Source organism: Lissotriton helveticus, chromosome 10, assembly GCF_964261635.1.
Source record: "Lissotriton helveticus chromosome 10, aLisHel1.1, whole genome shotgun sequence".
Lineage (NCBI taxonomy): Eukaryota > Metazoa > Chordata > Amphibia > Caudata > Salamandridae > Lissotriton > Lissotriton helveticus.
Genome location: NC_136071.1, coordinates 126,437,846 through 126,464,666, shown reverse-complemented (window position 1 = coordinate 126,464,666; position 26,821 = coordinate 126,437,846). Strand labels below are relative to the sequence as shown.

Sequence of the window (26,821 nt, the reverse complement as noted above, 5' to 3'; positions counted from 1 at the left end):
AAACATAGACTGCAAAAACATGGACTCCAAAATATAGATTCTCAAAATCTCCACCTTACTACAATATCTTCCCATGTAACTTTGTACCCGTTTCTACTGTTTAAATGTAGGCACATCCTCTCCCCCAAATTTAGGATTGGGTTAGTTTGCTACTCTAACTCCAGTTCCAGCATATTTGGGGTAAAGTGATTGACAACACCCCTAGATGTAGGTCCAAATATATATCTGGGGTAGGGATACCTTTCTCACATGATCTCCTGGGATCATTGCTAATCATCCAGTCATGATTGTGCAAATAGTCTTAATGTTCACCATATTACTGCAAATAAATGTTCTTTAACATGTTAAAAAACAAAAAAGTTAAATGCATGCACAGCAAGGTTTACTCCTAGATTTGGAGCCAATTTCGAACCTTTTGGAATTCACAGAGGGTTCCAGTAGTACTGACAGATTAAGTTTCACAGGAGTTGTTCTGGAATTATTTTGAACATTCCAAGTTCCTCCCATGCAACATATGTATAATTGTAGACGTATTACAGTTAAATACGCAAAAAAACTTTGCAATTGACCTTTTTAATTCTTTCCTCTTAATTTGCTCACCCTTAATATTTCACTGAACTGTTGTAGTAGTACATGGGAATAAATCATTTGGCCCTGAATAAAGTATTAGAATTTACACTACTAAAATAAGCTTTATGTGAGCCCAAGTACAACTTGGTTTGCAAATAACTTTGTGTATCAGTTGCATTGTGTAACGGTCTAGGTCTAGCTGATGAATTTTCGGTCTTGACTACCACAGAGCTTTGTTAGCTAACTGTTATGTGAAAGCTTATTGTATACTATACCAAATAATTAATGTGAGCCCGTTCATTAGTTTTTATTGGTTGGTGATATTGCCACTCTCACATGCTTGCTTGTGTATTCAATGACTCTTCTTCTGTTTGACCCTCCCCTGGAGCATACCCTATTTATCTCCCTTTTGATTGGTTGACTTTTAATCTTCAACTGCTCACATTCAGGGAGCTCTTTTTTTCTTTTTCTTTCAGAACGCCATAAGAGTGCACATTTTTTACCTTTCTCCCCCATGTGCTCCTTCTCCCCCCCCACCCTCCTCTACTGTGCGCTCAATGTTGCTCTCTCATCCCTCCCACAAACTTTTGCCTGTTTTTTTCACCCTCACTGCCTTTTTACTCTTTTTGTTGGCCTCCTGTTGGCCCATTCTCAAGTACTTTATCATTGCTCCCTCGCTCACTGTCGACTTTGTTTCTTCCTCAAAAATACTCCTTCACCCACTCACTCCTCTGTTGGTCCCTGAACTCCTCGCAGTCTGTTAACGTTTTGTATTATTATTATTTTTTTTTTAAGTGCCCAGTATTTGAGATTTCATGACAGGCTGCTCTGAAGGGTGTGGCGATGCATGTGCACACCTTGGAAATGATACGACTACATCACTGTATCTGTTTTTTAGGTCTCGGACCATCGCACTGCGTATTAGGTCTCGGACCGTCGCACTGCGTAGCAGTGGGCGGAGCCCGAAGATTTTATGTTATTTAGTTAGGGGGGCTTGAACCCGCCCCTCTTCTACATTGGCTGGCTTCCTAAACGGAGGCAAGCCATTGGAGGAGAGGGGCGTCACTCGGTTCAAGCCCCGTCTTTTTCGGATTCGGGGGCTTGTTTTTTTGCGTTCTGTCTATCTGTGACATCATCCGTCACTCTGAACGGAAAAAATACGCCCCCGAATCCGACAATGGCGGCGCTTTTCTTATGCCATTTCGCCCCGACCTACCGCCGCCGCCGCAAGAAGTTTGCCGAGCCCTCGCCTTAGCTGGTGAGTGCTTGCTTTTATGTCATCCCTGTTCCTCGTTCTGCTCGCTGCTCGTCCCCCCCACCCCACCCCCCTGTTTCTCGTCCCGAACGCTCTTCGCGCCCCCCCCCCGTTCCACGTTCCCCATGCTCTACGAGTTGCCAATGCCCTCACTGCCACCGTGGCACCCTGCAGCCCCCATGTAGGTGGCACTCACGCTCAGCGCAGTCAATGTCCGTACGTTTCCTCCTCGCTGCCTCGGGCTCTGTCTCTCCCTACTGCGTGGCTCTGCATTCACCATAGTTCAGTAGTTTAGTCCGGGCTGTGCCACACCAGGCTCAGCCACCCCCCAGCAAGCAGCTGAAAGCTGCGAGGACCGCGTGCAGTGTTCGTCCGCGGACAGCGCAAGAAGTGCCCCAGGCAGCACCACCGCTTTGATGCCCGATACAGGCTGTACAGTGGTACTGGTGGGCGAACTTGCCAGGGTCCGCGTTCAAGGCTCGCGACCTCTCAGTTTTAGGGCTAGCTGCAGTTAAACAACAGCTGTTGAGTAACCCGGTAGCCTCGCCTGCCCGGTGTCATAGGTCACTCGCCCCACGCATTTTATCCCTTGTAAATATGCGAGTAGGTTGAGTTTTAGCGAAACCAAGCCTTAATCAGCGCGCTCCGCGGTCCGGCTCCCCGGTTGTCGCTTCCACCACCTCGCCTCATCAGAAAGTCTCTCAGGCTTACTGCCCGAGTGTTTACTCTGCGCAGGATGCCCGGGAGTGCACCAACTCTCTTGCCATTGAACCATGAAATAATTCAAATAAACCCAGGAGCTTCACACATAGCTGGCCTCCTCTGCCACTTGAGCCTGCCCCAATATATACTGTGCCCCCTCTGAGGAGTTTAAAAGCTGATGAATTCCGCAGTTGTTTCAAGGAAGCGGAGCAGTGGCCGGTTTCACGTTACACCCCTCCCATCCCAAGGCAGGCGCATTTGAAGCTCTGCCAGTCTTACACACAATGTCTTTCTCTGAGCTTGCTGATTTTCATTTAGATTTTCAATCTGGTGCTCTGTTCTAATGTCTGTTTTTATTTAGCATTATGGAGGCGCACTAAAAGTGATCAGTGCAGTGCTTAAAGTTCACTAAGTCGGTTAATTACACTGGGGAGCGACAGGCGTGCTGGACCCTAGGTATTTCCCCACATGTGCAGTGCTTCCCCTGTCGCCGTGCTTCACTTGTCTCCGTGTTTCACTTGTAACTCTTCCACACGTGTAGACCTCCTCCACATGTGCTGTGCTTCCTGTTTCTTCGCTTGTAATTCTGCCCTAGTGTACCCCTTCTACCCACAAGTACCCCGTTTCCCGTGACGGATGCTTTTTCGTGGAGTTACTGCCTCAGGTGTAACCCTCCTCCACATGTGCCCTGCTTCCCGTGTGTCTGTGCTTCACTTATAATTCTGCCCCGCGTTTACCTCTTCCCCACAAGTACCCCGTTTCCTGTGCATGATGCTTTACTTTGAGTCCTGCTTCAAGTGTAACCTTCCTTAACATGTGCCGTGCTTCCTGTGTGTCCGCGCTTCACTTGTCATTCTGCTCCGCATGTACTCCGCTTCCCCACAAGTACCCATTCTCCGAGACGGAGTTCTGTCTCCGCTATAACACTCCTCCACATGTGCCCTGCTTCCCATGGTTCTATGCGTCACTTGTAATTCTACCATGCGTGTACCCCTTCTTCACAGTTACCCTTCATCCCGTACCACGTGCTTCACGTGTAATGTTGCCCCAGCCCTGTGCTTCCCGTCTCTCAGTGTTGCTGACATGCAGTTGTGCTTTCGCCCTAGCACTGCCCTGCGTGCACCCTTGCTTCATTTGCTCCCATGTTTCATGTATAACACGACCCCAGGCGATCTCTCACTTCTGTGTACCCAGGCTGTGTGCTTGGCTCCTTCAAGGTAACCTCGTATATTCCATGCGTATCATTGCCTCCTATGTCCCTATCCTCTGCTCGGTCCTCAGATTCCCGTGTGCTCCTGTTTTATATGCAGCTTTTACATTTAAGCCATCTAGGCTGTTACCCCTGATTTTGTGTTCCCTGCTTCATGCGCATCCCATGCTTCTTATGGAAACATGGGTCACCAACACCCAGCTTTAGGTGCATCTCGTTCTATGCATCACGGTGTCCCCGGGATGTTCCAGAAATCAGGATGTGTGGGTACCCCAGCTTTCCTGTATCCCTATTTCACATGTAATCCTATTCATTAGCACCTCCACTTCATGTGTATTCCTGCTTCCTCGTAATACTGTTGGCATGTTCACCCTGGTTCCATGTGAAACCTCGTTTCCCCTGGACCTCCCTTTCCCTATGTAACCTGATTCTTTATGTCCACCTGTGTCACATCTATGTTCACAAGTGCGACAATTCAGACTATTCCAGGCCCTCCAAGCCATAAAAGCGCCAGGGCACCGGGAACCACCAGCTTAAATTAAGCACTGCAGGGTGTTGGCCACTGCTTACCTGCTAACCCCGGGGCACCGCCTCCACCTCGTGGCCCGTGTGCAGCCCATTCCACTTCACAGCCTAGGTGTGGGTGATCAGCCCTTAAGACACTAGATCACGAGCCCCTGGCACAGTGCGCCCACCGCGTGCTAGTGACCCACAGGGGCCCATGAAGAGACCGATGCTGGCAGGTGAAGGCTTGGCAGAGTGCGCTCAAGTTGCGGCCCCTGTCCGGCCCTTTTGGCCATGCCCACACTTGTCAGACAGTGTCTCGCTCTTGTTGAAATGGGAGACTTCTCCTGCCGGAAGTGAGATCACTCCCCCACATAAGTAAGCCGAGTCTTTGGATTCGGCAGCCTGTGCTTTGATGCTGGTAAACGTTCGGCTTCATCATAGCCCGTTCTCTGCTCGGTGGGGGGGGGGTGTAGGGGGTGGGATGGGGGTGGGAGCGATACATTGCTGTTAATTCTTTTCTGTAATCATAGTTCAATTTCCTTGCTTCCGCCCTCTGTGCCACCCTGGCACCAGAGTGCCCAATAACCCATGCTCTTGACATTCCTGAGGAAGGTTGGGGTCCCTCACGGTGCCCCCTAAAATCCTCTATGCCTCACATGTGATATTACTAATGGGAAGGGGCACATGCGTGTTGTCCAGTTTCTTCATTTGTTCTTGCCATGGGGTGTCTGAGAGTAAACTGGCCCCATACTTTACATATCAGTCTCAACACTTTGTGTGTGGTTTTGCTCGTTGCCGTCCTCAGTGCTGACAGGCTCGTCTGGAGTAATACCAGTCTTGTTTGAGCTGTCACATCACTACAGTCTCAGCCCCTTGAGTTCAGTCTAACTCCTAGCTGCCTCCTGGTCCCTTGTATTTATTTAACTCGCACGTTATCAGTCTAACTCGCAGCCTACTTGTCTCTTAACCAACCTTTATGCTGATGCCTGCTGGTTGGTTATTAGTGGTTGCTTGGCTAGTTCAAGTCCTGCTGATTAATCATTAGTCAGCTGTTCCAAGCTCAGCATGGAATCCATGTCCTGTGGCAAATACCGCTGCCTGGGACAACGATGGGAGGGAGGCTCAAGGAAGATGCTTGGTTATGTTAACACTGTGGCCACTGAAGGTGCTCTGCTTAGAAGCTCTGTCCTTGTTCCGAGTAGGAAAAACTTCCCTCTTGCCTCTTTTTCTTTGGATGGAGACCAGAATCTTTGGGATGAGCAGGAAAGTAGGGAGCACAACGAACCATGTGCCATCGCTGTGAGAGGATGTTCAGTCTCTGCCCTAGCTCTGGATCCCCAGATCAGAGCTCTGAGAAAAGTGTGGTTGTCTTGGCTGCAAAGTGTCAAATCCAAGTCCACATGCACACATCTTAAACAACTTCTGACCAAAGCAAAACTCTTAGTGGTGTGCTCACAATGCTTTCTTGCCACCAGGCGCTCACTCGATCTTTTATGGCACACCACTTTCAAATGTCACCAGCCACCACTGTGTAGTTCTGTGTGTGTGTGGCTCTGTGTGGATAGCTTTTTTGTAGGTGGCTCTATGTGTGGGTGGCTCTGTCTATGTGAGGGTGGCTCTGTGTAGGTGGCTCTGTGTGTGTGGGTGGCTCTATGTGAATGACTCTGTGTGGGTGGCTCTGTATGTGTGTGCGGGTGGCTTTGTGTGTGTGGCTCTGTGTGGGTGTAAATGCAATAGGTCATGCATTTGCGAGCGATTAAGCTATTGGCATTGTAAATGACAATGCCATTTATTTAACGATTACGCTATTGGCAGTGTAAATGACAATGCCATTTATTTATGATTTTTAAAAAAAAGACACCAAAAACAAATGTCATGAGCAATGCCAATAGCTCTACCTTTAATAATGCCGAGACCATTGCATTGTAAATGCTTGTTTCCTTATTGTGAGCGAAAAAGGCCAGACCTATTGGCTTTGCCAATGCTTGTTGACATATGCAGGTGGTCCGTTTTGTTTCAAAAACACAACGCCGGTCAGCAGCAAATCGTTCGCATTTGATAGTCCTCATAACATTGTGACAGTTCAGTCAATCCAGCGAGCATTTACCTGACACCCTAAGTCAAAGCTGCCGCAAAATGGAGGCTAAATCTATCCTTTGTGCAGAAGTAACACGGCTTGAAATCCTACCCCAGAGAGGGAAGTCTTCTTTTGTCAGCGAGTACGGAAGCTGCTGGAGGCTGTAGTGTTGCTTTAATTCTTTTCAGCAAATGATTATGGTCAAAGAAGAGCTATTCAGGGCCTTAAGGTCACGAATGCGGGATGTAAAAGTAAACATTAAAGATACTGCAGCAAGCACCCATTTCTTTTAATTTCTTGTTGTGTAGGTGTATGTGAACGACACCTGGGTCACCAGCATCGGAGAAGGAGGCAGCTTCGGGGAGCTCGCATTAATCTATGGCACTCCAAGAGCAGCAACCGTGAAAGCCAAGACAGACCTCAAACTGTGGGGTATAGACCGAGACAGCTACAGACGCATTCTAATGGTGAGTCTCAAGTTTCAGGGCTTGTTTTGTTTAGTACCTTTTACAGCAACATGAGAGGTCATGGAACAACCACGTCAAAATGGAGATGTGTAGTTTAACGTTTCAAAGGGTTCGAGTTACTCAAATAAAGTGGTGTGGCTTTTATGCCTTTATTGTAGGCATTGGGAATGTTTACAGTTTGCCAAAGAATATCATTGCCTTTTCCCACAGGGAATAAACATACATAACGTCATCTGCTTCTTTTTTCTTTCTTTTTTTTTATTCGGTGTTTTGTATGGTGCCATTTTGGCTTTGGGCTTCTAAAGCTTTTGATTTCTCCCAATTGTGAACGCTTATACCTAATTATACGATTTAAAATGCATTAAGGACGACCTTTGAGTAAATTTCAAAGTAGTTTATTTATACAAGGACCATTATGTGGAGTCATTAATAGCATTTTGACTGTTTTATAGAAAGAGAGAAAGCCAGGGTTGGGCATCAGGATCATGAACCAAATAGGAAAAGCGTGTTGTGGAGGTACTGGAAACAAACCAAAATCCTGGATGCCAACCAATGGTTTGCTTGAATGTAAACAAAGGCATAACCGGGTAGAGTACACATTCGAAAGGGATACTTCTCCCCACATCGACTTCAACGTCCACAATTATGTCCAGTGCCTTTCATGCCTTAGCAGGTGTTTGACCCGCTGGCTGGAGGCGGCCATCTTGTAAGATTTAGGTGTAAATTTAATGGAGGCATTCTGATCTCAAAGGGAGCATTGTTGAGCGTCACTATTCATATGGATTCAGCATCATTAGAAGCTTCACTTCAGCAAAGTTTCTCAAAAGAGATGTGTTATGGGGTGCGATTAACATTTTCTGCTTGTAACTGAAAGGCCACTGGCAATATTCCACAAATATTAACATTGACTATAGGTGCACTGTAACATTTCTCTACAGAATACATTAGAGGGGCTTTGTAGCATATTGAAGGACCCCTGAAACTCTCCTAACTGATTTGTTAGATAAGGGCTGGTATAATTTGAAGGCTACGGACATAAAAATTTAAGATTATTGGGTGGCAGTGCCACAAGACTGAAACACATTTTGTAGGGGCGACTTTTCACCCCAAACCGCTGGCACTGCCAAAGTTGCATTTGCGATATGTTTTCTTCCATGTTCAAACCAATTTACTCCTGTTTACTCAATTCGTACTCAGTTTTTTCACTCTTCACAGATTCCAAACTTTCATGCAAGAAAAGCAATTTCCTTAAGCTTCTCATGTTCAAAATGGGCCATCCGAACCTCTAATTCAGGACACATGCAAATGCTGTATTCTTCAGAAGCAGTTTATTATATCCCAATGCATTTCGGGCCCAGGTTGGCCCTTCGTCAGGGGCAACTGAAATTGTCAATAAAACATACATTTAAAAAATCATTTTATAATGTGTGGTAATAATCTCATTAAAATAATAGTGACTTCTTACAAATTATACTTAGTTTCACCTTGATTGACACATGCACTACTGTGAGGCCATTATGTTAAGTGAGCCATGGAAAATAATCCCCCTATTTTATATACGGGAGGAACTAAGGCACATTAAACAGCAGAATGTCAGAAGGTTGCTATATAAAATAGGGGGATTATTTTCCATGGCCAACCTGGGCCCGAAATGCATTGGGATATAATAAACTTCTTCTGAAGAATACAGCAGTTGTATGTGTTCTGAATTAGAGGTTTGGATGGCCCATGTTGAACATGAGAAGCTTAAGGAAATTGCTTTTCTTGCATGAAAGTTTGGAATCTCTAACCTTAAATACAAACATAAGTCAAGAATTGACTACGCCCTTTTTAGTTACTCTTTAAAGGAGTCGCTAAAGGGGTTGGTTTACCTTCCCTCACACATGTAGGATCACTCGGCAATTGCATTTGACCTTCTAATGGATAATCACAAAAAAGACTCCTCTTGGTCTTTTGACCGCACAATTCTTCTAGAGGAGGAGGAAACCAGCCTTCTGTAATCAGAGGCGAACTTTTTCTTGGAGTCACATTTGGACTCTGCATATATTAATATAGTTTGGGATGCCATGAAGGCCTATATGAGGGGCTGCATAACTAACAGAGCCTCGTACAGAAGGAAAGTGTACCGGGAGACAATTAAACATATTGAGCAGGAGCTGGTCGAAATAGATCAAAAGTTGGGCTCCACGATGGCATCCGCGGGTGAGGCAGAAAAACAGGCCAATATGAGGAATCAGCTCGAAACCATATTAATGGAAAGGTTAACTAAAAGGTGGGAGGAGAGCAAAATCTCGCACTTTGAATTTGGGGAAGCCGCGGGAAAGGTCCTCACATGGAAAGTCAAAGCAGATCAGGCAAAAAATCATATTAGAGCAGAGGTCTTCAAACTGTGGGGCGCGCCCCCCTGGGGGGGCGTGAATGTGTTCCCAGGGGGGCGCCAATGAGTCTGCAATTACATGTAAAAAAAAGATAGCCTGGAAGTGCGAAAGGCGCATTTCCAGGCTGTCTTTTTTCACATGCAGCAGTTAAAGCCCATTGAAAAAGTGTGAGGAAGGTAGGCTTTTGATATGGACGGTCAAATATACCGTTTTAAATGGTGAGGAGTTATTGTAAACATTGAAAAGCATAGACACAGCCATTAAACGGCATTAAGGAAGTGTTGATTTCTCTTTTAAGGGATTGCTTTCCTCTGTATTCCAGTGGGAAATCGTGTGGGGTTTTTTCTTCGTGTTTTACTTGCGTTATACTTTATACTGTTGAAAGATATTCTGTTGTCATTTTAATTAATCATATAATAAATGTATTCTGATTTGATTCAGATTCCTTATGTGGGTAGGTGTTTCTGTGTAGGAAACAACTGGGTTATTTAAAATGTTTGTGCTTATGGGTGTCTCAGAGAAAGCTACATATTTGTAAGTGTTATTTCTTATGTGTATGTAAGAGAGTAAAACATATGAAGGCTGTGCATGTGTGTGTGCTTTTGTGCATGTAAGAGTTATATATGCACATAACATCACCCAAGCAACAAGGGAGGGAGGCAGGGGGCTAAATAGACTTTTTGATAATGTTGGTTTTTCACACAAGCAGAAAGCCTTCTTTGGCCATCTAGCCTAGAAGTAATACCCTGTTTAGTGGGCAGAGTGGACAGCCTGCTTTGCAGAGCTGTAGGCTTCATTGGTGCTGCAACTGCAGGCCATAATTGCTGGGCCAGTGTTCTTTGATCTTCTAAACAATCGTCCAAGGGAGCGAAAAAACTTAGGCAGAGGAGACCCTCACCTTGATTTGGGCATCAAAGAGGGAGAGTGACACAGAGATGGGAGGGAGAGGGATGATGAGGAGACATGGGAGGGAGAGGAATGGGAGCTCATTTTAACAAACGTCAGAGACGACACCAAGGCAGTACCTATCCTTAGTGAAACTGGTGCAGTGACACTTTTGATTATGAATGCTTTGCAATACAAAGTGGACATGCGGGCTCATTTTCTTTGCTGGTGTTAGAGCAGATGGGGTCCTTGGCACAAAAATGGGGGGAGCTCATTTTCTTTCCAAAAGAGACAAGACTTGTTTCAGGCAAAAGGCGGGGAAGGAGTGAAAGAAGAAGTGATAGCCTGCTTCTCAGGGCTACAGCCATCATTAGTGCAGCAGGTGGGGTGCAGTGGGGCCCAAAGAACCCCAATTATGTGCAGTAGTGTTTTTGGTGAATCATTTTCTTGTTTGATGCTGTTGCTTTTCTATAAGTATAAAAAATGAAAAATGAGCGAGGTGAGGCACTCTGGTGTCAATCAACCTATTCAAAAAATCTTCAGTGTGTTGATTTATTCATGTGCATATGGGGTACAGCCCTCCGACTACTGGGCGTCCAAATAACGCCAGGCGCCAGGTACGCCACACCTAGCGTAATTTGCTTTTTTATAAATCCCACATTTAGTGTGGCTACTGAGCTACGGAATCGCAGCCCTGAAATTATCTCATGATCCTCGCCCTCTGTGATCATCCCTACTCCTCCCACTCCCCAAATCCTTGCCATATAGTTTTGGAGGGGGGGCCCCACTTAAAAACATTTTGCTTAGGGGGGCTTAGAGCAAAAAAGTTTGAAGACCTCTGTATTAGAGAGATCAAACGAGAAGGAGAGACCGTTATTAGGACTTCGGACCGGGAGATAGGGATTGCCTTTCAAGAATTTTTCCAATAAATTCACAAGGAGAAGGTCAGGAATGATCCGGAGGCTAGGGATAGATGGCTAGATAACATCGCCCTACCTACCGTGCTAACATCACAGAGGATCCACCTAGAGAGGGAGATTTCAGAGGAGGAGGTGGGAAAAGCGATAGGTCATCTGAAGAAGGGAAAAGCAGCTGGCCCGGACGGGTTACCCGTAGAACTATATCGGGGGTTAAGTTCCGCCATAGTTCCAGCATTGACGGCCCTCTTTAATGGTATTCTTCGGAGGGGGGAGAGCCCCCCGGATTCCTGGAATGAAGCTACAATCGTACTCATTCCTAAGCCAGGTAAAAATCCGGTGGAGTGTGGCTCTTATAGACCAATTTCACTCCTAAATAACGATTACAAAATCTTCACATCTATTTTGGCAGCTAGATTGGGGGAGGTAATCGTCTCAATAATCCATCCGGACCAAAGGGGGTTTATAAGGGGGCGCCAGTTGGCTGATCACACTCGAGACCTGGTAGGTGCGATTGATATCGCTACCACCTTCTCTCTCCCACTGGCCACTCTGACTTTGGACGCCACCAAAGCCTTCGATAGGGTCAACTGGCCCTCTCTGGTGGATGTGATGAGAAGGTTTGGGTTGGAGGCGGTGTTTTGTCAGGTTATTGAGACCCTGTATAGGGCTCCAAGGGCCAGATTATTAGTTAATGGGGCCTTAACAGACCCGTTAAAAATTACCAGAGGCACTAGATAAGGCTGCCCGCTCTCCCCTCTTTTATTTAATCTATACATTGAGGCGTTCGCCCAAGTGTTGAGAGAGGATACTGATATTCCCCCATTTGTATTTGGGGAGTGGGAGAAGCGGATAGCGCTCTATGCAGACGATATTTTAATCTATACGTCTGACCCGGATAGAGCTTTCCCGATTGTAATCAAAAAGGCAGAGGAGTTCGGGCGGATCTCTGGCTATGACATCAGTGCCAGTAAAACGGAGATTATGAGCTGGAATGTTCCTAATTCACAACTAAAAGTGGCAACATCTATGAGATATTTGGGAATACGAATTACCCAAGAAATAGGTAATATGGCACAGACCAATCTAGATCGGGTTGCCACTGAGTGTAGGAAACCTCTGAAATCCTGGGCGTTCCTTCCACTTTCTATTCTCGGGAGAACAAATCTAGTTAAAATGTCCATCCTCCCAAAGTTTACTTTATCTTCAATACCATCCCCTTGATGTTTGAATGTAAAAAATTGGAAAAAAGCCAGCGCAAGCTTAATTCATTTATATGGAATTATAAAACAGCCAGGCTGGCCTGGAAGAAGTTGAGAAGGAGGAGGGAGAAGGGAGGGCTGGCATTACCAGATTTGTTATACTATGCTTGGGCATTCCAGTTGACTTATTCTAGGATGCTTCTTAAAACTCCAGTAAGATCATCTTTGGGAGTTATGTTCAGGTCCATGTTAGCGGGAGTCGATATTCCAACGGACGGATTTCTTTTTAAGTTTGGAGATATGAAATACTTCAAGAAAGTGAGATTAAAGACCTTACAGTCTGCCATAATAAATTGGGTGCAGATCAAAAAGAAAGTTGGGTTACACTATTACTCTAATTTTGCCCCGGTATGGGACTCTCCAGGGCAGCCACTATGTATGCTGGATAGTCTGGCAATCCCGATAAAGGAGGCTGGGATACACAGATGGGGAGAGTTACTGGTTGATGGGAGGGCACAAGACTTGGAGGGGTTAAGGGGTAGGGTGGGTCCGGCTCTCTCTAGGTTTAAAGTTATACAACTGGATAGTTGGGCCCGAGCAGTAAGCAGGAGAGGTCCCCAACTGGGAAAGTACAGCCACCTTGAACAACAACTGTTTGAAAAGCGAGAGGGAGGTAAAGGGTGGCAACCTGGTATTGGAAAATATTGGAGGAGGCGGATGGGGATTTAACCTTGCCAGATGAGCTATGGGGAAATGAGTTGGCCCTTCAGTGCTAGGATTTATGGACGAGATCCTTCACTTTCCTTAGAATAGTGAAGCCAGCATGGTTAAGCACAATCATCTGTTCACTCGGCATCGTGCTTATTTTTCACCCCTAAGGCTCTCAAAATTTCTCCCGGGAAAGAAGTGTAATAAGTGTAACCTTGTGGCAGCTTCAGACATACAAATGTTTAAGGAGTGCCCTGTTATTACGCTCTTTTGGGAAGAATTAAAGGCTAGCCTGGAAGCAATCTTAAGTATATCCGTGAACATCACTCTCCCATTAATAATTTTTGGATTGGAGGAAAGTGTACCCGGTCAAGCAAAGTCTTTTCTTTTCTGTTCTATCATTCTGGCGAGACGACAAATATGTAAACATTGGGTGGATTCTAATGCTCCATCGCACGCAGGGTATCTGTCAATTAATTGGAGATAGGATTTCCGGTTTTTTTTTTCCCCGAGTCCTATGATTATGCCGACTAAGCTCTAGGGACCTTGGGTTGTGGCCCCCCTCGAAACAAAATCCCGGGTCCATCAGGTTGAATACCGTTGGCTGGAGCAAAAGGGCTAAGCCCATTTTGTCTGTCTCCACCTTTGAGACTTGGTCTCCCAATAACTAACTAATCGTGCCTGGGAAAGGACATGGAGGATGAAAGATCTCTATGTTTCTCAAGGCAGACACGCATGGTGGTTGGTTTGTCTTTGTGGATGGAGGTTATGGCAAATGAGGACCAAAAAAAAAAAAAAAAAAGAAAGTTTGGAATCTGTAAAGAGTGAAAAAACTGAGTACGAATTGAGTAAAAAGGAGTAAATTGGTTTGAACATGGAAGAAAACATTGCAAATGCAACTTTGGCAGTGCCAGCGTTTTGGGGTGAAAAGTCGCCCCTACAAAATGTGTTTCAGTTTTCAACGTGCAGTTTTGGCTAAGCACGTCACCAATGAGCACGCAACAATTAAATCTACAGATAAAAATGGAGGAATACTACGTTAACTTGGGGTGTGCAATCCAACCCCAATATGATGAGTGCCACAAGACTGCCATGTCCTGAGCTCACTTGAAATAGTCTAACCCTGTGCAAACCACTCTCAAAAGCATAATTTCCTGTGGTTAATTTTTTTCTTATGCCTGGAAATCCAGAATTCAGAAGTTACACCCAAGTCAGAAGTAAGACATTACAACTAGCAGAAAAGTTTTGTGTATGGAGCCTTCCGTCGTTAAAAAAACAAAAAAAGCAGTGCCAAAAAATTGTAAAATCCGTGTCTCATTTCGAAAGCTAGGGGTGTTTCTTGATGACCGAACTGCTTCAATGGGGAAAAGCAATTCGGTGTATGTGACACTGGCGAAAATGACTTTGGACTAACTTCCTGATTTAGAGCGGCTAGTCCAAAATTTTAAGCTCCACCATTCTTGTACAATACCGGCCTGCAAACCATGTTGACCTTCCCTAGACACCCCTCCCACCATCAAGGACATTTTGCATAATGATACTAAAAACATACTCCTATTACGGTAGTATGCTTTTGTGGTACACCCATGTTGTGATGACATTACTTGTTGCTTACGAGCCGTTTCGGGGGCTTCCAATGTGCTAGACCCTGAGGTAGTATCGATATGATCAGGGTCGCTATATGCAAGATCGGAATCCGAAGTCCCTGAATGAGAATCTTCTGTCAGGGAATAAAATGTATCCGGCCCATCCAAAATAGCCTCAGAAATGGCATCAGTAGATGTTAGCTTGTCTACATACCTATCTCCGCCTTGACCTGGAACTGGACCTGGACCCTCGGGTGGAAAGTCAATTAGTTCTTTAGCTTGGACCTGGGCAGCCAGTGTCGCCGCCTGTAGTGGTAAGTGCGCTGAAACGCAGGTTTTATGCCCTACAGCGCTGGCCTCGCAGGATGTACCCATATTGACTTCCTTAGCCACCTGCTTTCCTTGTATGACCTGTATAGCGTGGGCCTCTCTCTTAGCTTGAGAAGTGCACACTAAACCAGCATTAGCATTAGCTACAATATCCTCATCCCTGTTCCTTTCCTTAGGTTGTAGATTAGCCACCTTAACATCCAAGTTCGCAGGTCTATCTCTGGTTTTAAAAAATGCAGTTATAGCCAGCTGAGGTGGTGTAGATGTAGTAGTTAAATTATTTTCTTCATAAGCTGCCCCTGTTTCTTCCAAAACTTTTGAGATGCTACACTTTTTGCCTACTGCTTGGTTTCTTTTCCTATAGGAACCTCCGCTTCACTGTCCGTGTACCCTGCAGTTTTTTCAGGGTGCGGCTCTCTTGGGGTTTACCTAAACCAGCCTCCATATTTGCAGGTGATAGTTCTTGTCTACATTGAGCACCATTAGACCCTGCCAGCCCACATCCGTGGGGAGCAGCGCAGAGATTCAATCCATTCTCTGGGCGGTGAAGCCCTCACGGCCGTTTTGTGTTGTGTAGCCCCCGCCTCCTGAGAGCCGCAGCGTCTCCCTCCCGCTGCTGCGCGGATCCGCGGTTCCCGAGTCAGGAAGCAGCGTGTATCGGCTGCAGCAATCTCCGGAGCGCTAGTCGTCAGGAAGGGCACCAGCAGAGCGCCCAAGTCAGCTCCAACCGAAGTTATCAGGTTTCGTCCGTGTTCAGGCAGGTAAGTCGACCAGCTGAGATTGTCCAAGCCTCCTCAGCAACGCTCTGTGTGGGAATCAGGGAAAGAGGCTCCGCCGTTAAGCGCTACGCAGTCGCCATCTTGCTTTCCCTCACATCCCACGGAGGTTGTGATGACATTACTACCACTGAAAGTTCCAAGACAGTGATTTTCAGTTAAGGCTGGACCGAGATGCAGCTGTCAGCTGTTTCAGGGCACAGCCTAAGTGAAAGTAATGTTAAATAGGTCTGCCACTATTTCCTGGCCTGCTAATCCTGTGCAAGACTACCATATAAATGGCAATACTTTTGTACATAAAATCCTTGAAATGTCCCTGAAGTGCTGGGACAGAACGTGCTGCATCTAGGGGACATTTCTAATGTCACTACTGCACATGTTTTACAGGGACATGGCCACACAAGCTGTAGAGAGGAAGGGCTCCTCTCTGGGCTCTTTGTAGTAACTGTCTTTGGCTCAGTGTTTCTCTATTTTGAGCTCACACTCACTCCATAAAATGAAAGTATACATTAACAATGGGCAAACTACAAAAGATTGCTTTTCTGGATTAACCGCAACATCCTAGAAGAATCACGGATTGTAATACTTTACTAAATCGATATTTTCACCAATGTCAAATGCATCTTGAGGGAGCTGCTGCCAGCAATACTGCGGAGGAAGATACATATCTGGGCTTGACCAGGGAGGGGAAAGGTGCCGATAGCTGTCTGGATAAGCTGCACATAAAATGTGTCAATGTAGAGTCCAGGTTTGTGGCGGTGGAAGGTAAGCATGACAATATATTGACAAACGTCACTAATGTTGAGATTGTCATTCAGAAAGGTGGCCAGTCTTTCCGACAATTTCAAAACCTTTCAGTAACAGATGAGTGTGAAGATAGTCCATTTCATTCTTCTATCAGTGCATCCCTGCAGGACTACTACCTTTGGGATAGAGCAGAGAGACTGTACAATCACAAAAAACATTAATCCTCCTGTTGATGTGTTGGTTGGTCCGATGCAGGGAGTTATTGAGTCATTTGTGATCAAGGAGAAGTCACCTCGGGAGTAGCACACCCAATCTACTTTCAGATGGCCTTAAGCCTGCCCTTGAGAGGCACTCAAATAACCATCCATGATTGTAGCACAGTTCTGGTGCCACTGCATAATGAGAAACAATGCAAGGTCTTAACTGAGATGGGTGACCAGAAGAAAACATTTGGACAAGTAGATACATTACTCCCTGGATGTAAGCTCGGCAACTGCCTTGAATATAAGAGCAATCCAGGCATCAAGAGAAGACGTGGTATTGTAGTGATCCCAGGCTTCTGCTCATGATATTGTCTCACACTTTACACAAACATATCAACATTAGCCTATCTGGAGAGTCTCAAATCTGGAGCAAGGTCAGATGGCGCTCTCTGAAGTGACATTGTGGTGTTTTCTTCTCTGCTTCATTTGTTTATTGACATATGGCCTGTTTCAGGTCTTGGTAGGTCTTATCTGGTTGGGAGCTCCTCAACTTGAGAAACCCTCATTAGCCATGCATTTCCATGAGGAGATTGTTTTTATTCATGTATGTTCCTACGGAGTCTTATGTAAATCCATATCCCCATTGTCCATTTAAGGTGTCTGTGTAGGACTGTTTTTTGAGTCTTAAATGTCACTGTTAAGTTCCCACTAATCGGCTACAGCGGCCCGTCCATACAGGCTGAGGAGCCATGCCCTCCCACCTTTTTCCAGGCAAAAAAAGTGTCTGCCAGGCTGAACAGAGGTCAGCCTGACAGACACTCTTCTGGTTCAGGTCAGGCAGGCAGGAGATAGACATGCACAAAATGCTCATGCTCCTAGCTGCCTGAGCTGAACTTTGCCAGGCAGAGAATTTCACAGCCCTGTGGGTGTGTCCTTGTCAGCCTGGCAAAAGTTCCTCAAGGCCCTCCCCTTGTGACAAGGGTGGAGCATCACCGATTGCCTCTGACCTTTTAAGCCATGAAGCATCACAGAGTGGGGTGGGTCAGCAGTCTCACTGACCCCATCCCACACTGGGATGGATTGAGACTTCCTTCCATCGTTGGCTAACCTTAGGTCAGCCAGTAAGGGAAGGCAGCAGTCCCAACTCTCCTGGGACATCCGAGGCTTGGGACTGCTGCCTTCTCTCATTGGCTGACCTCAAGGCAGCAGCCCCAATCCTATTGGGACCTCCTAGGCTTCCTTGTCAGAGAGCTGCTGTTGAGGTAAGTTGTACGTGTTTTTTTGTTTGGTGCGTGCGTGTATATATGAATGTATTTTTTGTTAGTTAGTTTTTGTGAGTGTGTGTGTGGATGTGTGAGAATTAATGGATGTGAGTGAGGTTTATGTGTGCGTGTGTGGCCCACCACCCCTTCCTGGTAAAATTAATGACATCCACTTCCCAATATCTCTGCAGAGAGTTACCAGGCCTGGATTTAACAGTACTGGCCAGCATCTCCCCGTGAGATAAAGGGAATTGCAAGTGTTTCCCTTGAATGGGAACTATAATACATAATACAGGGTCCAGTTACGCATGTTTCTCCTTCCCGGGAAAACAGCAGGCCCAACTCTGTAAACATTTACCACCTTCTTTAGAGCTGTTGGTAAATGTTGTGGTGGCTTTTTTTCTCAACCGTATGCTTTCGTCTGGGACCAGGTGCAGCAGATGGGTTGAGATCCTTTCATCAGAATCCAGAGAGCTGCAAAGAACTTTTTCCTCACAGGGACACCGGAAAACTTGTAGTTGCCCGGAGTGGTATCCCCCCTGGCAATACCGTTCGGGGAAATTATTCGCAAAGGCCTCTGCGATTCCCTCCAAGCATTTATCCTTACAGACTCAAAATGTTCTGTGTGTCTTGTGATGCATGATGTTCAGCAATAAAATTCTGTAAATAAGTTTTGGTTCAATAGCACACTATCGTGGTAAAGAATATCGTTGACAAAAATATAGTGTTAAAAATATTGTTTACCACAATATTGTGTTCATATACGGCAAATGACAAAAATACCGGAGCAAATGTCATGAATAGTATTATCGTCGAAAACCATACAAAAATATTGATTTTCTAATTTATGAACATTAACATAAAGTAAATAGAATATACAAAATACATATACAAATTAAAATAACATTAAAATATAAAGAATTCAAATATATTAATTTAGCTATTATAAAAAAGAATTAAAAAACACGTTTACTAAAAATACTATAAACAATTAAAAAAAATAATCAGGTATAGTAAAAAAAAAAAAAAAAAGAACGTTAATACAATTTCTATTACGCCAATATTAAGAAAAGAGTTAGACTCTGAAAATATAAGAAATACTATTCCCCCTCCAGCATATGAAACAATATGGAAATTGTTGTACGTTGGGAGAGGGTTACATTTATTATTTTCATTCAACAGTAGGGAAAGTGTGGGACTATGAACCGGTTAAATTAATATCCCACCCTCCAGTCTAAGCTACAGTAGGGAATGTGTTTGAATTGAAAGGGGTTTGATTTACTATTCCTACTCCATTCTACACAACAGTAGGCAAAGTGTTGGACTTTGAAGGGGTGAAAATTACTATTCCCACTCCAGTCTAAGCAACAGTAGGGAAAGCATCAGACTTCGGAGGATTTAGATTTACTATTCCCACTCCAGCCTAAAGAACAGTTGTATATGGCTTTGGGGGGTGGGGAGTGGAAGGGGGAGATTTACTATTCCTGCTTCAGTCTATGCAATAGTAGGGAAAATGTTGGAATTCAGAGGGGTTAACCTTTCTATTCCCACTCGTCTAAGCAACAGTTAGTAAAATGTTGGACTTCAGAGGGTTTAGATTTACTATTCCCACCCCGGTCTAGGCAACAGTAGGAGAAATGTTTGACTTAAAAAGGATAACATACATGAATACAAATTCAACTTAATACAAAACATTCTTAAATTACATCATTCAGAAATAAATGTTCGAGGCATGTGGGCTGCTAAATTCATATCTAGTGCATAGATCGCCGCCTAGTGTTGGGTCCGGATGATTGCACATTGTTGTCCTGGAAGAGTCTTCGAAGTATCACGAGATAGGTGGCTCCTCCCCTGGACTACAGTGCGCATGGGCATCGACTCCATCCCCAGATTGTTTTTTTCCGCCATTGGGTTCGGATGTGGTTCTCGACGTCTCCGTGTCGGAACCGATAAACTTTGTTCTTAAGGCCAAAAGGCCTTCGTTACCAGCGTCGGTATTGTTTGCGCACGGTCTCGAGCGTCGTCCGACTCTCGGAGCCGGAAATCAACGGAGTCAAGTTACTCTTCAGACATCGAGGCCCTCTCGTCGCAGCAAAACCCGACAACCTTACCATCGAGCGGAGCCCATTTAAGTACTGCCCCATCTGTGGATCCAAATATCCACACATCGATGTGCATCCGGTCTGTAATAAATGCCTGTCACCGGACCACAACGAAGACAACTGCATGGCCTGCTCTCAATTCAGGTCAAAGAAGACGCTCAAGCATCGGCGCGCGGCGCGTCTCGAGGCCCAGCAAGCGGCACCGGCACCCGACAACATATTCGACGACCCCGTGGTGGAAGGCAGTAGCCATCATCTCCAAATTTCGCCTCCGACGACGGAGGTCCAGTCCGATGCCGAAGAACACGTCGAAGGGCACGGCCAGGACACTGAATACGTCGAAGAGGTAGGGGACGACAAAGAAGTTTATGGGGCCGCGGAAGATAGCTCGGAGGAAGAGCTATGCCCCGAAGTCTATATAATTCAGGCTCAGGTCACGGGATCGCCACTCGGCCTTACCCACGACCCCGCACCGCTATCCCCGGCCCCGCCTTCTCGCCCGTCCACGGACACTCAAGCGGAGCCGCCATTAACCGTATCAAAACCGAAAACGAAACCTTCGGTCTCTACGGCACCTAAGATGGCCGACGTCCAGCCGAAATCGAAACCGAAACACACGCATTCGACAAAAGACAAAATGGCCGACGTCCAGCCAAAATCGAAAACGAAACTACCGGACGCGACAACACCAAAAATGGCCGACGTCCAGCAAACAATATCGAAACCTGCTCCTTCATCGGCTCCGTCCACCTCCGGCCCACAGAGGTCGAAGAAGGCTGTCGAGCCACCAGCGCCGCACAAGGTGCACAAGGACTCGTCCTCCAAGAAGGCCGTCCGTCAAGAGTCGGCCTCTGTTGCTCCGGCACGGTCGTCGAAGTCGGTTCACACGCCTTCAGACGCTCCTGCGGCGCAGCCAACTAAACGCCCAGTCGAACAAAAGTCGACTACAAGCCACGACCCGAAGGCCGCAGGCACTACGCATCGGCACAAAGATGTCGAATCTGCAGCATCGGCGTCGGCGCCAAAGTCTACAAAGGACCCGCGCCACAATGCGGCTGAAGATTCGTCGACGCAAATACCGTCGACACCGAGGGACTCCGACGCCACCGGACACCGGCCGTCGGCTACCACACCCTCTGCCTCCTTCACCACACAGGTCACCGACTCCCTGAAACGGATTCGGGAAAAAACTTTGTCGACGACGGCTCCCACGCCGTCGGCTCCAAAAGAGGTGGACACTCCTCAGAAGTCATCAGCCAAGCTTCTTTACACTCTTCCACCAAAGGTGCCACCAAAGGCATTTGCACCTAGATCGGTGCCAAAGACTTCGGCTCCTTCGGCGCTTCAAGCCTCAGATGGACAATCAGAGCATTACATCGATGCCCACACAGGGAAAATGACCCTTTACAAAAGAAAGATCACTTCCCAACCACTGGAATCATATGTTATTCCACTGAAGAAAAAGAGGACAGCACAGGACAGTCCTGCCCTTATTGAGCCCGTTCTACCACCACCAAGAAGGAGTCCATCACCTTCCCCAAACCAATCAGGGGGAGAGGATGATGAGGAAGACGACCAATACAATTTCCCAGTGGACAATGACCCTGATGTTCAGCAGGACACATATGACGACACTGGGGACCAAGGTGGACAGCAGGTGGTACAAGATCCACAAGGTTTTGGGGCACGTACATCTCCAACAGAGGATTCTGCAGCATTTAATGCTTTAATCGAACGGGCAGCAGCAAATCATGATGTAGACATGCATGCTGACCCGGTGGAGGAAGACTTTTTGTTTAACACTTTCTCTGTCTCAGAAAGAACTGTTAAAATACTTCCTATGCTCAAAGGTGTCCTTAGACATGCCCCAGAGATCTTTAAGGAACCTTCCAGGGCAAGAGTGGTGAACCCACGTATCGAGAAAAAATACAGGCCAGCACCTGGAGATCCTGCATATATTCGAGGACAGTTGCCTCTGGACTCGTTGGTGGTCGCCAATGCCCGCAAGAGGGCAAACTCCCAAACTACGGGTGAAGCTCCTCCCCCTGACAAGGAGTCGAAAGTGCTTTAGGCATCCGGCAAGAGGGTGGCTGCGCAGGCTGCCAATGTATGGCGTATAGCAAACACACAGGCACTATTGGCGCGTTACGATAGGGCGCATTACGACACCCTAGAACAGCTCCTTCAACATCTACCTGATGAGTATAAAGAAGCAGCCGAAATGCTCATACAAGAGGGGAAGCTTATATCAAATGCTGCAATAAAGTGTGCACTTGATGTGGCAGACACAGCGGCTAGGGGGATTAACACTAGCGTCATGCTAAGACGACAAGCTTGGCTTCGTATATCTGGATTTAAGCCTGACATCCAAACTACAATCCTCAACCAGCCCGTCAATCCTGACAGACTGTTTGGCCCAGATGTAGACACCACACTTGAAAAGATTAAAAAGGACAACGAGACTGCTAAGTCCATGGGGGCACTTCAGTCACAACAATTCAGGGGAAACACTTTTCGTCGCTCAGGAGCGCGTGGTGTTACCAGAGGACACTTGGGTCAACAATCACAATTTACAAAGGGTGGTGCACAATCCTCCTACCCCAAGCAAGGTAGAGGGGGTTACAGAGGTAACAGTGCCAAGGGCAGGGGCAGAGGGAACAACAACTCCCGTTCCTCTGCCGCCAACAAACAGTGACTCTCTGTCACTGCCCCCCGACCATCCAACACCTGTCGGGGGGAGACTCCAGCAGTTCCTGCCAGTCTGGACATCCATCACCACGGACAGGTGGGTGAGAAAACTAATCCAATACGGTTATTGTTTGGAGTTAACATCCACTCCTCCCAACATTCCCCCAAGACACCGTCCTATGTCGGCAGAGCACTTGCACTTATTGCAGCAGGAGGTCTTGGTAATGCTGCAAAAAGGCGCAATAGAGCTCGTACCAATAGAGGAGGAAGGCACAGGGGTCTATTCCCTGTACTTCCTCATCCCAAAAAAGGACGGATCCCTCAGACCTATTCTGGATCAACGCCCCCTCAACATGTATATACTGTCAGAACACTTTCACATGCTGACACTCCAACAAATTCTTCCCCTGCTAAACCTTAGACCTCAAGGATGCTTACTTCCACATCCCACTCCACCCATCCCACAGAAAGTATCTCAGGTTCACCATTCAGAACAAACACTATCAGTTCAAAGTCCTACCCTTCGGGGTGACTACTGCCCCCAGAGTGTTTACAAAGTGTCTGGCGACAGTAGCGGCGCACCTCAGACGGCAGAACATACATGTCTACCCGTACCTAGACGACTGGCTTGTTCAAGCGAAGTCGGAACAACAATGCGCCGAGGACATGTCCCACACTATTCAACTCCTTCACAGTCTGGGATTCTCGCTAAACTACCCAAAGTCGCACCTTCAACCAGCCCATGTGCGGCAGTATCTAGGCGCGACAATAAACACCCTGACTGCTATGGCTCAGCCAAACCCAGCCAGGATCAACAGCATCCAGTCACTAATCCAACGGTTCAGACCACAACACTCCCTACCAGCGAGAGTGTTCATGCAGTTGATAGGCATGATGGCCTCCTGCATATTCATAGTCCCGCACGCGAGGTTGCACATGCGTCCTCTCCAAGAATGCTTGGCAAATCAGTGGACACAGGCTCGGGGACAACTGACGGACCTAGTGTTGGTGACCGGTCGGGCATACAACTCTCTGCATTGGTGGAATCCACACAACCTTTGCAAGGGACGACCGTTCCAAGAGCCGGTGCCACAGATTATCATGACGACGGACGCATCTCTCCAAGGATGGGGAGCTCATGTGCTCCACTACACTGTGCAGGGACTGTGGTCCACTCAACAACAGAAGTTGCACATCAACTACCTGGAATTAATGGCAATCTTCATGGCACTAAAGTCCTTCAAGGTACATTTGTGCAACAAAGTCGTGTTGATCCGGACGGACAACATGACAGCCATGTACTACATCCAAAAGCAAGGAGGTACTCACTCACCACAGCTGTCTCATCTGGCTCAGAGCATGTGGAAGTGGGCCATTCAAAGGAACATTTTCCTCATGGCAGAACACCTCCCCGGCAAGGACAATCAGATGGCGGATCTGCTCAGCAGGTACAGCCATCAAATGCACGAGTGGGAGATACATCCATCAGTGCTCCACCCGTACTTCCAGCAGTGGGGTCATCCACAGATAGACCTGTTTGCCACAAGGGAAAACGCAAAATGCCAAAGCTTTGCCGCCAGGTTCCCTCATCCGCAATCGCAGGGGAATGCGAAATGGATGAACTGGTCAGGCAAATTTGCGTACGCTTTTCCCCCAGCGCCTCTCATTCCGCTGGTGGCAAGAAAGCTAAAGCAACACTCGATGACTCTCATCCTAGTTGCTCCAACATGGGCACGCCAACCATGGTACACCACGTTTCTAGAACTTTCCGTGGTACCGCATCAAAGGCTGCATCTCACACCCAGCCTCTTGACGCAGAGCCATGGCGACATTCAGCATCCAGATCCGCAACAGCTCAATCTAGCGATCTGGCTCCTGAGGTCTTAGAATTTGGCTACCTCAACCTGCCTCCTGAATGCATGGACATCATCCGTGAGGCAAGAAAGCCCACGACCAGAGCTTGCTATGCTGCAAAATGGAAGCGGTTTGTCATTTACTGTACAGACAACAATATCAACCCGCTAGATGCATCCATTCCTAACATCATCTGCTATTTGTTACATCTTTACAAATGCAATCTGGCGTACGCTTCCATTCGGATACATTTATCCGCCATAGCGGCTTACCTCCAGAATCGGCAGCACCTCTCTGTTTTCCGAGTGCCTGCCATTAAAGCCTTCCTAGAGGGACTGAAACGAGTCATTCCTCCTAGAACTCCGCCAGCTCCTGTGTGGAACCTCAATGTGGTCCTCACTAGGCTGATGGGCCCACCTTTCGAGCCACTGCACTCATGCAAACTTCAATTTCTAACATGGAAAGTGGCTTTTCTCATTGCTATCACGTCGCTCAGGCGTGTTAGTGAGCTGCAAGCGCTCACAATCCAAGAGCCATTCATCCAAATACACTCTAACAGGGTAGTGCTCCGCACTAACCCCAAATTCCTTCCAAAGGTGGTGTCACAGTTTCATATCAACCAAACTATTGACCTGCCTGCATTTTTCCAAAACCCGCAAACGGTAGCAGAAAGAATGCTTCATACATTAGACGTTAGGAGGGCGCTAATGTACTACATTGACCGGACACAACCCTTTAGGAAGACACAACAACTTTTTGTTGCCTTCTCAGCACAACACAAAGGCAACCCCATTTCCAAAGCAGGAATAGCCAGATGGATTGTTAAATGCATTCAAATCTGTTATCAAAAGGCTAAACGCACTTTAACAATACCCCCAAGGGTGCACTCTACACGCAAATTGGGGGCCTCCATGGCTTTCCTGGGGAACATTCCTTTAGAAGACATTTGTAGAGCAGCCACATGGTCTACACCACACACATTTACCAAGCATTATTGCGTAGATGTGCATTCCAAACAGCAAGCAGCTGTAGGACAGGCTGTTCTCAAGACACTTTTTCAAGCTTCTGCAGCTGGCACGGGCAACCGCCCTTAATGGAGGGACTGCTGTGTATTCTATGCACTAGATATGAATTTAGCAGCCCACATGCCTCGAACTGAATATGCTACTTACCAGTATGCATCTGTTCTTGGCATGTAGGGCTGCTAACATTCATATCGCCCGCCCTCCTCCCCGGTGCCCGTAGCGGCTGCAGACACTCTCTTGCATTCATCATTAGCATGGACATCCTGTACACTGTTTCACTCCATCTCTGCCACAATGGCTAAAAACAATCTGGGGATGGAGTCGATGCCCATGCGCACTGTAGTCCAGGGGAGGAGCCACCTATCTCGTGATACTTCGAAGACTCTTCCAGGACAACAATGTGCAATCATCCGGACCCAACACTAGGCGGCGATCTATGCACTAGATATGAATGTTAGCAGCCCTACATGCCAAGAACAGATGCATACTGGTAAGTAGCATATTCAATATTTCACAAAAGTAAAAACATTTTTTTATTTAATTTCAATTAATACACACAAAATAAGACATTTACAGCTAGATTCATCAAGCCGAAAACGGCTCGCAAAGGGCCAGATTCTCAGAATCTGGCCCTTTGCGAGTGCAATTTTTGCATTTGGGATTCATCATCCCAAATGCAAAAATCGCTAATTGCGAAATCGCATATTTGCGAGGAATTGCATTTAAGGAATCTCTATTTGAGATTCCTTAAATGCAATTCATTAACCATTTTCTATTAGCGAATTCGCTATTCCTGGCCGCTATTTACCACGAAGTCAGACTTTATGGTAAATAGCGAAAACTCCGAAAAATGCACTTTAGTGCATTTTTCTGAGTGGTATGTTACACACATACATGTCCTTTGGACATGTGTGTGCGCAACATCTGGCTACATTTGCTTTTCAGGGGTGCTACCCTTGAAATCGCATCCTTATTTACGATTAGCAATTTGCTAATCGCAAATAAGGAAGATGTAGGAATCGCAATATTTTTTGCAATTCCTACATGAATCCCGTTTTGCAAGTCCTTAATAGCGATTCCTTATGAATCGCTATTACAGACTCGCAAAACGGGACTTTGATGAATCTAGCTGTAAAAGTACAAATATCATTGCAGTAAAGAAAATCGAAAATAATATGGAATACATTCTTTTTATTTCAACAAACTAATTATTATAAAAACATTATACATAATTAATTCCCAATTCATAAATTACTTAACATATTAAATAAACAAATTATTGTATAGTTATATTCGTCTAAAACTGTAACCTAAACAAAATCACAAAGCATTGGAAAAATACCTATTTCATAAACATATATAAACAAAAA

The 26,821-nt window shown here is 46.3% G+C and overlaps 1 protein-coding gene across 2 annotated transcripts in view; it reads left to right on the top strand.

The window, feature by feature from the left end:
* The window catches only part of PRKAR1B (protein kinase cAMP-dependent type I regulatory subunit beta), a 561,069-nt gene that overhangs the window by 280,924 nt on the left and 253,324 nt on the right, over positions 1-26,821 (top strand). For both annotated transcript variants that reach the window (XM_078664907.1, XM_078664906.1), the window contains one exon: positions 6,630-6,788. In XM_078664907.1, the coding sequence (XP_078521033.1) occupies positions 6,630-6,788 (159 nt within the window). The remainder of the gene's footprint in view (positions 1-6,629; positions 6,789-26,821) is intronic.